Source organism: Leptonychotes weddellii, chromosome 14 (assembly GCF_054177405.1).
Source record: "Leptonychotes weddellii isolate Sample4059 chromosome 14, ASM5417740v2, whole genome shotgun sequence".
Classification (NCBI taxonomy): Eukaryota; Metazoa; Chordata; class Mammalia; order Carnivora; family Phocidae; genus Leptonychotes; species Leptonychotes weddellii.
The window spans coordinates 4,172,500-4,184,797 of NC_138382.1; the positions used below are offsets into that span (position 1 = coordinate 4,172,500).

The 12,298-nt window shown below is 44.2% G+C and overlaps 1 protein-coding gene across 1 annotated transcript in view; it reads left to right on the top strand.

The window, feature by feature from the left end:
• The window catches only part of LOC102750747 (contactin-associated protein-like 3), a 152,765-nt gene that overhangs the window by 28,679 nt on the left and 111,788 nt on the right, over positions 1-12,298 (top strand). Inside the window, exons 2-3 of the mRNA XM_081804056.1 lie at positions 2,716-2,826; positions 11,585-11,778. Of these exons, the coding sequence (XP_081660182.1) occupies positions 2,716-2,826; positions 11,585-11,778 (305 nt within the window). The remainder of the gene's footprint in view (positions 1-2,715; positions 2,827-11,584; positions 11,779-12,298) is intronic.

Sequence of the window (12,298 nt, forward strand, 5' to 3'; positions counted from 1 at the left end):
ACAGTGAGAGCAGGAACACAAGCAGGGGGAGTGGGAGAGGGAGAAGCGGGCTTCCCGCTGAGCAGGGAGCCCGACGTGGGACTCGATCCCAGGACCATGGGACCATGACCTGAGCCGAAGGCAGACGCTCAACGACTGAGCCACCCAGGTGCCCTGTTATAGCATCATTTGAAGGAACTTAAAAAGTGTGTCTTACCATAGTGAGAATAATAAAAGCAAATACTTTTAATCCTCAGCAGTCCTCTTAGTGTGTGAGTCCCCATTGTACCCCCTGCCATATTGCTGTGTGACTTCCATTGTATAATTGTGTGACTCCCCCCTGTACAGTTGTGGGGGTTGACTCTCCATTGTATAATTATGGGATATCATCATTGTCCAGTTGTGTGATTCCCCACTGTACAGTTGTGTCTCTTCATTGTCCAGTTGTGTGACCCCCTGTTGTCCAGTTGTGTGATTTCCCATTGTCCAGCTGTGTGTCTCTTCACTGTACAGTTGTGTGTCTCTTCATTGTCCTGTTGTGTGATTTCCCACTGAACTGAGGAGAGAACCAAGGCTTAGAGAAGGGTGAGTGACACTCCCAAGAGTAGGCAAACCTGATAAATGCCAACCCCACCCAAGTCCGGTTCCAAAATCTATGCTAGCTTCTCATTCAGTTTCCAACTTCAGGGGAGACCATAAGTGGTGAGATGACAATAGTGTGAACAGAGGGGACGGAGAGGGTGGCATCAGGACAGATCCCTAAAGGACACTGTGTGGGGCCAGGGCTGGGAAGAGAGAAGGCTTCCTGAGACACACAATTAATGGGAATAATCCTCTCTTGCCCTCAGTCTGCTATGTGACTTCAAGGTGGTGGTGAGGTCTCCAGAAACCCTCTGCATACGGGGAGAATAATGCAGGTCTGCTCAACATGCTGCTACCCCTGAGAGATTTCTAGGCTAATACTTAAGTTAGCTCAGTTGACTGTGAACTGTAGATAACCCTCCTCCTCTGGAGTTTTCTGAAGTACGAATAATACCCCAGTAATAACTCAACACTTTGTGCTTCCGGTGCACACACCATCACAGGGACTTCTGATGCCTTCCTTGTGCCACAGACCCCTTTGGTACTTTGTTGAAGTCTGTGTCCCCTTCTCAGAGCAATGTGTAAAACATATATATAGATAGATAGATAGATAGATACATATATATCTATATATATATGTCAGTTACAATGAAGCACTGATATCAATAAATTAGAAATAGTAATATAATAAGTCTCCTTAGTTATTAGCACATTAAATAACAAAATCTACTGGTGAGTAGAATAAATAACGATTATTTTGAAGTAAGGAAGAACATGAATGATATTTCTAGATATCTGTGACAATGATTGCTATAAGAATATCTGTAACTTATGATGGTAACAAACAAACAACAAAGCATGGGCACTACTGAAAATGCTGTGGTTTGTCTATGCTCATGATTAAAGAAAATGCTGAATTTCAGCTGGGGGTTTAATGAAAATAAAGATGTAGTTTTTCTCTGTCTTCACAGGCTCCTTAAATCTTATCTGTACCCCATGTTATGAACTCCTGAGTCATGGTTCCTCAATTCAATTTCTATGAAAAAGCCTCTTGGGCTTTTGATTGGACTCCTAATGAATCTTTAGATCAAACTGGGGATGACTGAGACTTTAAAAATACTGTCTTCCTGGTTGTGATCACTGGAGTCTGTATTTTATGCAGTTTTGCTTTAATGTCTTTCAATACAGTTTTTATAATAATACCTATAAATGTTTTGCACAGTTTTGTAAGATTCATTCTTAGATACTTTATGTGTTTTGTTATTAGTTGCTATTCTATTTATCATCTAACCCCAGCTAGAGTTTAAAATGAAATCAGTTTTGGGATATTGAGCTATTAAGCCAGTCAGGTACTTAATTTTGGATTTTCTACCTCCACGATCGTATCGTCTGAAAGTGATGACAGTTGCTTTTTTTTTTTCCCCCAATTCTTTTAGTTTTTAAATGTTCTCTTATGTACCGATAGGACTTTGAGAGCAGCTTTCAACAGAAGCGGTGATGCCTATTAAAGTCTTCTTCCTGATTTTAAAGGAAATAATTCTAATAGTTATCCATTGAGGGGTAGTGGGCTGGAACAAACTTTTAGTAGCTAGCAAGAGCCAGTCGTTAACTTTTCATGAATTTTGTAAGCCAGTTGTTAAAACACAGTCATTATTAAAGATTAAGTTATATAAAGTTACAATTAAGTAAATCATGCTAAAAACAAAGGTAAATTCTCCAAACTCACCACTTATTACTCTATTTCATGGCATCTTACTATTACCTGTGCTCTTGAGGTTATTTCGGTCTCTTGGATCTGCGTGGCGGAAATACTATAGAATGACGTGACACGTGTGAATCTCTTTCCAGTTCCATGGTTGGTGACATCACACGGACAGCTTGGAATTGCCTATGATGGGAGTATTTGCACCATGGAAGATGGCAAATGCTACCAATCAGGGCTTTAAGAGCCTGTTGTTAAACATTTACTAACACACATCTGATGGAGACTGATGTTTGCCGCAGGTTCTAGCATTTTCTTAGCCTGTTAACTAAAAAGGAAGGGAAGAAGGAAGGAGAGGAGGGAGAGTAGGAAGGAAGCAGGAAAGGAGGAAGGGAAGAAGACGGGAAAGCCTGGAGCAGGGGGTTCATCTGAATTTGGTATTTTCCGCACAGATAACTGTGATGTTCCGCTGGCGTCCACCTTGCCGCGAGAGTCCTTCAGCAGCTCGTCGGAGCTGTCCAGCAGCCACGGCCCGGGGTTTGCAAGTCTTAATCGCAGAGATGGTGAGTCCGATACCGTCTTGTTGTTAATCCATCATGATTCTTTCTCAGAGAGAACAACGATCATTCTTACTTAATAATCATTCTCATGGTTCAAAAAGTAATTGTATTGCAGTTTAATGAAGATGAAGCAGCAGGTTCAACATTTTATCATTTGCTAGCTTCCTTCGTCTTTAGTATTCATCTTTTTTGTTTGTTCTGACATTTTCCTTGCCTGTTGATGGCCTGCAAATGATCATAAATGAGATGCAAATCAGAAGGGAATTATTGGAGGCTCTGGAATATTTCCTATTTTATCATCCTTTTTTAGTTTTAGAGCACTCTATGGATGGGTGACTAGTCAAGTACGCTTATCGTGGGTAACTAAAACAACAAACGAACGAGCCAACATCACGGGCACTGGGGAACACCAGCAAGCCACTGGCTGGCATCAGTGAAATGTGAAGCTGCCCACAGGATAGTGATGGGGAGAGAGCTCCATCCCAGGACCTGGCCTGGGAGGAGCCTGGGCAAAGGCTCTTGTTGAAAATAGATTCTCTTCATATCCGTGGGAAGAGAGCTTACTTTTTGAAGAGGTATTCATTCATTCTTGCTCCTTGAGTGTCATGGACTAAGTTACTTTCCCTTTTGCACGAATAATAGTTCAGCAGATTGAATAAGCTAATACATACGCTGAAAACTCAAATGTTTTACTGCCTTTGAAAGGGATGGATTAACTCTTTTGGTGAATGATTCATTCAGAAAGTAAAATTTTAAATTGACTGTGTCCCATGTAAATGTAAATTCTGAAGATATTACTATGGAATGGAGCATTTTCCTCCCTTAATTTGGTATTTCTAAGATTACAGTTTAAGTATAGCTTGAGTTTTATTGTGTCCTCAAAAATCAAATGCGGGAACCCCACAAATGATCAAATAGACTGGTAGGGCAGAGTAAGGACACAGTGAAGGATTTTGGTGAGTATAGGTGGCGAGAGCATGCCCACTGATGACCACCTTCATGGCCTTTTACTATGAAGAAGCACTTCTGGCCAGATAATTACTCCTCCAGATATTTCCGAAGCATCAGTCATGATAACTTTCAGTACTTCAGTGAATATATCTTCTCATTGAAGCCAGTTTTCAATTAATAATTAAATGATCAAATTTACTATTTTTGGTCTGGTGGTTACTCTAATACCAGCTTAACATCTAAACTTTCCAGTGGTTGCCCAAAGACTGTGAAAACTAAATAAGCACCATACTTAATTAGTTTAAAGGATCCAAAGGGGCCTGTGTATTGTGTTTCTGATTTGCATACACAGAATATCTTTATGATTCAGGCCTCTGGTCCTGTCAGCGTGGTGGCACTGGAAAGTTTATAAGCATCGGAAGGGAAAATCCCAATGTTTAAGATGAATTTATTTCCATTACATTTAATTAAAAAATAAATAACTTAGAATATGAAAAGCAGCCATTGTAAAATGGTAAGTATAAAATGTGTTTACTATATTCAGATCTCTCTTTGCAGATTTAAATTAATTTTTTTAAGAGCATGGCAATCAGGGGCACCTGGGTGGCTCCGTCTTTAAGCGTCTGCCTCCGGCTCAGATCATGATCCTAGGGTCCTGGGATCGAGCCCCACATCGGGCTCCCTGCTTGGTGGGAGGCCTGCTTCTCCCTCTCCCTCTCCCCCTGCTTGTGTTCCCTCTCTCGCTGTGTCTCTCTCTGTCAAATAAATAAATAAAATCTTAAAAAAATAAAAAAGAGCGTGGCAATCAACTGACGAGGTTCTTTCTTGTGGTTGTTGCTACTCTGATTGTGTACAATACACATTTCACTAAATATTCCTTCATTTTACCATCTGATTTCATACCCATTCCTAAAGCAAGATTCAGACAGCACAGTTTATCAGTATTCCTTCTGAAGGATTATCTATGAATATTTTCTCTTAAAAGCCAGCATCCCAGGGGCGCCTGGGTGGCTCAGTGGGTTGAGCATCTGCCTTCGGCTCAGGTCATGAACCCGGGGTCCTGGGATCGAGCCCCGCATCGGGCTCCCTGCTCAGAGGAGAGCCTGCTTCTCCTTCTGCCCCTCACCCCGCTTGTGTGCTCTCTCCCTTTCTCTCAAATAAATAAATAAAATCTTAAAAAAAATAAAAGCCAGCATTCCAGATTCTTTCCTGATATTTCTTTTGCCTTTGTAAATGCTGGAGAACAGATTAGTTCATTTCAGTTTAGGATATTATGATGTAAAATGTGGATTGTATAAAATGTGGATGATTATAATAATGATGATGATTCTTCATATGTAGTAGTTTTAGCTTTTTTGAAAATTCAGTGCATGACCTGGTGATGGAAATCATGTTAGACTACCTGATTATATGGTTAAAATATCCTTGGTCTATGTTATGGTACCTGGAGGTTGTAAAGAAGGTGGTCTGTCTTACCTCCCTAGTTTCTTATTTTGCCCAGCAGTGTTTGAGCTTTCAAATATTTTTATGGAAAAATAGAAATATCTGAACTATCATGGCTCCTGCCAGGGATTTTATATGTAGCTGATCACTGCATCTACCTGATGTATAGGGTAGTAAGAGAATAGTCAGTACATAATTTTATTTTATTTTTATTATTTTTAAAGATTTTATTTACTTAATTTAGAGAGAGAGAGAGAGAGAATGCGAGTGAGGGGAGGAGCAGAGGGAGAGGGACTAGCAGACTCCACGCTGAGTACAAAGCCCAACACGGGGCTCCATGTCACGCCCCTGGGATCATGACTTGAGCGGAGATCAACAACTGAGAATTTACTTAGGAATAAAGGCTGTGATTCAAATAACTTCCCTAAGGAAAGACAAAAACACTTAATCTTTACATTGATTTTCCCTCCAGTCACGTTCAACTGCATTGCCCCTTCTAGGAATTTCCTTTTTTTTCTGCCCAGGATTCCTGGCAAATGAGGTACCAGCTAAGGTGACCTTCATGTCTGCCAAAGTGGTAAGGTCCAGTTAGCAATCGTTGACGAGGCACCTGGGATTCCCTACTGGTACATAGGAGCCATATTGAAATCAACACAGGAGTCCTGAACCGCATGTTTCATGTGTGACCCAGGAAGACCATAGCCAGGGACGAAGGCTACTGGCTCCTCTCCGTGGGCCCTGTGGTCACCTGCTCTGCTACCATGAACGTGGAGGGAGACCTGCCTGGACTAGGGGCTGATGGGAGGTGGTGGAGTGGGCTTTGCTCTGACACATTCAAGTGCAATCCCTTGAATGCCCCCACCCCGAGTGCTGCTCGTCAGCAGCATGCACATTTTGCCAGGCTCAAGCCTCACCCTTTTTGCGTTCATTATGATATTCTATTTTGTATAGCAGGTAATTGGTACGCGACTCTTTTCATCGGAGGCTCTCACGGCGTGCTTACAAATTGTTATGAATTAAGCCGTACAACATCCTTAAAGAAAATGCAAGTTTTAGCATCAGTGGATTTTTTTTTTCCAGAGGCATTTGGCTGACAAGCAGTCACAAATGGGTGGATAATTTAGTTGTCATGGTTTTATTTCTGAGCATCTCACCCTTGCATTTCCTGACATGATCCTCCACCATATTTATTTTTTTAAAAAAGGAGACATTGCCTTGAGAGCAAGCAGCGGAGCATCCGTGGGGAGTGCTGGGGGCGGTGGAGCTGACCGTGCTGGCCTGGCCTCCTGGTCTTCCAGGCGGCCTGGACTCCCCACTGGTCTGCACACAGCAGAGGGAGGTGCCGCTGTTCAGACGGGCCTCAAGGATGATCGGATATCCTGTCTGTTCTGCATTAACTCAGGGGGCTGCTGAGATGATGCTTTCATAGAATTAGGACACATCCCAGAGCCGCGCTCCTTGTAAACCTAGAGATTTCACGGGACATGAATAAGCTCAGTCACACATTTTATTCAGTCATAAATGAGGGATTTATGACTTGTTTAGATTCTTATAGGCTTGCTGGGCAATTCTTGTTCTGTTTCTAAGGTGAGAAATTAGCAGAATCATCTTACGGTTTTGTCAGTGCAGAACTTCAAACGAATCAGAGCTGGAGAACCTTGGATCAGCTCAGATCTCAGTGGTTCTCTACTCTATGTTCCTTTAACAAGTGATCAGGAATCGATGTGAGAACAGCAAAACAAAACACACAGGATTGACAGATTTTTGTTTATTTTATGCAGAAAGAGCCGCAGTCGGAATGCTCGGTGCCTAAGGGCACGGCAAGTTGTCCCTGGGGAGGGTGCACACGTGAATGCTTACAGGGTGCTTTCTTTTCCTCAAGATCACTGGCATTTAATACAAACTCAGATTGACCGGTGAACACATATTTTTATTTAACTTCTGAAGGGTCTGTTTACAAGGCCATTTTAGGGTATCTTCACATTGCACAGGAATGTGGTTTACAATTAGACAGCTGCGGCTGACTTTTCCCTTCTGGATGCATTTTGTGGGAAACGTCCTGTGCCCCCGCTCAGGCTGCTAGCAGAGTGCAGGAAGCCACGGGAAGGGAAGCAGAGCACACCTAGGCTAGCCCAGAGGCAGGATTTCTGGGCTTACTCCATCCCGATAGCTAGAAATGCTACCAGGAGGTAGCTGGAATTGCCTCCTAAGGAATCAGAACTGCAGCAAATGCTTTAATCCCCTCAGTAACATGGGCAGGGTCTGACCCAGGCTTCAGCGTGTGCAGCGCGAGGACCTCTGAGTGGGGAGGTCAGGGGGGCACCCACCCACGGAGCCTGTCTGCCTGCCGGGCCCCCTTTCCTGGGGATGTCGGTCATCTCCCTGGGGAAGGCAGCAAGGGGTTCCTGCTTCTCTCCTGCTCTTCCCTCGCATGCTGGGCCCCGCCTGGAACTTGGAGTAAATCTTCTGTGGACTGAGATGCGTGTAAGTGAGGAAAGAGCACCCATCGCTGGCTGAGATCCCATTTGGGACAATGGAGTAATGATCGTGGGGAGAGACTTCCCTTGGCAACAATTGCAGTTTAGCCATTTATCTGCTCTGCATATAGATGCCCTGAGGATGGGTAGGTCTGTTCACTTCAAATTAACCCACTTGACTTTTGTTTCCATGGATATCTTTTTTTTTTTTTTCCCAAATTCAAGTTAGTTAACATATAGGGTAGTATTAGTTTCAGCGGTAGAATTTAGTGATTCATCAGTTGCATACAATATCCTGTGCTCATTCCATCCTGTGCCCTCCTTAATGCCCATCTCCCAGTGACCCCATCCCCTCACCACCCTCCCCTCCAGCAACCCTCAGTTAGTTCCCTAGAGTTAAGAGTCTCTCACAGTTTGCTGCTCTGGTATTTGTTGAAGGTTGAAGAAGGCATAAGCTTTGGCTTTTCTCCCCCAGGTAATGTTCTTCTCTGTGTAAAGCCAACAGTTTGTGAGAGCGCAAGCCCTGTGACCACCAGGAGCCGTGGTCACTGTCATCGTGATCAGTGGGCAGAGTAATTGAGGTCCCGCTGAGAGTTTCCCATTCAACCTTTCCTCTCCCCGAGGACTCGTCCCTGCCTGTGTGTGAGCCAACCAAAGGCAGGGGAAGCAGTCACACAGGATTAACTAGAAACAGAAACCTTGCGACAGATCGATATAAAATACAGTCTGGGGGCGCCTGGGTGGCTCAGTTGGTTGAGCGACTGCCTTCGGCTCAGGTCATGATCCTGGAGTCCCGGGATCGAGTCCCGCATCGGGCTCCCTGCTCGGTGGGGAGTCTGCTTCTCCCTCTGACCCTCCCCCCTCTCATGTGCTCTGTCTCATTCTCTCTCTCTCAAATAAATAAGTAAAATCTTTAAAAAAAATACAGTCTGGTTGGTGGTCAGCAAACAATACTGGGTAACTGATAAACTGCACGGTCTTACCTCTATCTGGTGCGAAGTGGCAGGCAACAGACCCTTCAGTAATAAGGTGACTGGAAAGCTCAGCGCCTGGGCTGTGGCCCCTCATTCACCTAGAAGCCACGGTGGTGACAGCCCCTTGTCTTCAGTGCACGGCAACCGATGGGAGAGAAAACACTGGGTGCTTAACACATCCTCCCGCCGCATCCTCCTTACAGCACCAACGCACCACATTTTCCCAAGGAGTGAGAAGGATGTTTCGTGTGGGGTGGCCTCCCAGGCACTGGGACTTTGTTCTGTGCAAGTGGGCCCCCCTTGGATAGATTTTCCTTTGTACACATTTTGACACTTTATTCAGGAAGTGGCGGAGGTTGGAGAGAGGCAGGTGGTGGTGGGAACGCACAGTCCGCAGTGCACACGGGAGGGAATGCCCAGCAGCCCACATCAGCACCCCGCAGCGATCTGGGGATTGCGGGACCGTGTTATCCCGCTAAAGCGAATCGCCCCCTGGCATAGGGGATTCCGATGTTCCATCCCTTGATCACAGCCTCTAGGTAATCAAAGAGCTTAATTTGCACACCAGTAGCACCTCCTCACTGCAGGTAAGGAATAGGAGATGCTCAGGGTCTTAGCTGCACGTGTGGAAGCCTGATTGGCAGGTGGGCTGCTGCACCCGTGGGAGAGACCGGTCCCGAGGCAACATGCTGGAGACACCATGATGTGTTTACTGAACTGTGCTTCTCCACGCGGGTGATGCCATGCGGATGATACTTCCTGGCTTCAAGAGAGATTAAAATTGACAGGGAAGGATGGCGAAATGCGGGCAAGTGTATCATCAGTACTTCTACAGAACTTTACTACCAACTAGGATGAGCTAGGATACAGGACTTTGAGTAGTTCCTCGGAGATTTGAACTGATCCATAGAGAATTTCAAACGTGGAATCTCCACGTTAAAACGATCAGCTAAATGCCAACGCCTAATTTTTAAGTTTATTTTTGTGACTATTATAAAATCACACCCAGCTGCAGAGTAATGTCCCTCGGACTGTTAGTTAGCTCTCCGAGAGAATACAGAAAGACTTCCATTTATCAACTGTTAGTGGGACCCTCGGACAAAACAGTGGAACCAATCCAGTCATGAGAGGCGAGGAAAGACTGCAAAACTGTCATGGGTTGGGGGACACAGAGGAGACTCAATGTCAAAACAGGATCCTGGGGCAGAAAAATGGAGTTAGTGGGAACACTGGGGAAATCAAAATAAAGTCTATCATTTCATTAATATCGTACCCGTGTAAATATCTTAGTCTTGATACAAGTCCCACGATGACGTAAGATCTTAACTGTGAGGGAAACTGGGTACAAAGTAGACAGGACTCCCCTATATCATGTTTGCAGCTCTTCAGAATACAAAGTTTAAAAATGCATTACAGAACAACCAAAACTGCAGCATATTTGGGCTTCTGGGTCCAAGGAAAAGGCATTGGGCTTGCAGTAGAGTTGAGAGGAAAATTTGGAATATTTGAACAAAGATTTAGTGCGGGAAACCAGGGTAGAAAGAAATGAGAAAGAATCTGGGTTCTAGAGAACTTGTGAGCTTTAGACTTTACTGAAGCTCGTGCATGAACACGTTGTGCGACTAATGGAGGACGTGGTGAAGAAATGTACGTGCCCACCTCCTGGGGACTCCCCGCACCCTGATGCAAGTGCCCCACTTCCGTTTCCCTCCCAGCCATCCTGTAACCGTGTCACACACCTCCTGACATACTCTCAGCCCTACTGGCGTTAGCAAACCGAATGTGGGTGTCAGTAAGAGCTCCTCACAAGAAGACGCTCAATGTCGATCAAGTCTAATGCATTCGACGATCTGATGCATAGACGATCAAGTCTAATGCATTCGACCTCATTATGGGAACCTCAAGTGCGGTGCCAGACAGTGCCAGAAAAATTGTTTTAAAGATTCCTTTTGTCATATTAGGCATTGTTTACATTACTCGTGTTTTCTAGACACAGATAATTAGCAAAACACCGGTTCCAGAAGGTGCTTCAAGCTTATTTTCCAATTTTTTATTGCTTATTAATTTAAAATCAGAAAAGTCAATGTGACATCTAAATCCAAATTCAAAACTCATGTTTCTGTGACAGCAGAAGAACAAAATATGTCAACAGCACATCCTCGGGGAGCTCTAACTTTTCTGTTTCTCATCTGTTTCTCACTGGACCAAAGAAAGCATCATGATTTCTGCTCTGCGGCTGTTCTCTCCAATACCTGAGAACGTCCTTCTTATTCACTCGCTCAGGGTTCTCCCTCAGCCTCCCTGCGGCCTCTCAGAGCTCTCCCTCCCTGCACAGAAAAACCTTCACCTCCGTCCCTGCCACGCTGCGTTTCAGATCGTTCTTTGAAATGCCTATTTCTTGCATGAATCTGTAAGCATATCGAGTGTACGGTTTGGCCATCACCACTGTTCTTATCCCAACATTCACTACGGTACTTTCTCGTGTTTGGATTCCAGAAATAGGCTTTTTTAGTTCTACCATGGTCTGAATATTTTCCTTTAGGTCCAGCCAAAGGTAAGTCATACATACAGGCCAGTAAAGACACTAGTTTTAAGCTGATATTGCCACATGGTGGGAAGCATGGTGTGTAGTTGTCCACCTGTTGCGTGGGACCCGGGGACAGCAGAGTCAGGGGTTATGAGCTAAAAACCAAAGCAATTAATGATGAATGTAGGATTCATCTGTTTACTTAACCCGTGGTTTTGAGTGCATGTGTGTGTGTGTGTGTGTGTGTAATCATGGGGGGTTATATGTTCTAGAATTTGGAACTATGATTTTCATAAATTTTATTTATGATCCCATTCTTACAGGATAATGTAGCTCTTAAAGAATTCTTTCCCTTTACTATTTTTTCCTGTTTCTATTTCCACTCAAAGGGGCTGGTGGCTGGTCTCCACTTGTGTCAGATAAATACCAGTGGCTGCAGATTGACCTTGGAGAGAGAATGGAGGTCACAGCTGTGGCCACCCAGGGAGGGTATGGGAGCTCTGACTGGGTGACCAGCTACGTCCTCATGTTCAGTGACGGCGGGAGGAACTGGAAGCAGTATCGACGGGAAGAAAGCATCTCGGTATGTTCCTTCACTGAGAGACCTTTGTCAGAGTATGAATTACACCAATTACTCCATGTTGCTGCAAATCTGTCAGATCAAATATAGAGATGGAGTCTCCTAAAGTACTTGAAAATGTTTTCAAGTGAATATAAGACACGTGTGGCATTTTAAAATACAATGCCCATGTTCAATTTATGAAATAAGTAAAAGTAAAACAATTCTGTACTGTAGTGAAATATGGAAAAACGTCTTCCCATTATTCCTTAACATAGTGTGAAATCGAAGGAATGAAGTCACATACAACCTACGGTATTTTTTGTTCCATAATCCAGTAGCTGATATCACCTTGCTGTTGTTCAGTTAAGGAAATTCATTCTTCTGAGTCCTCTAATGATTAAGTGAGATTTCTGAAGGACCCCAAACATTTAAAAATACACGTAATGGGCAGTCTCCCTATGGATGATGGCGTGTTGAGGGACAAAGGTCCAGCTCCAGCAGGAACTTGGGCACTTGTGTGGCCCCTTGTAATTCATGGGGG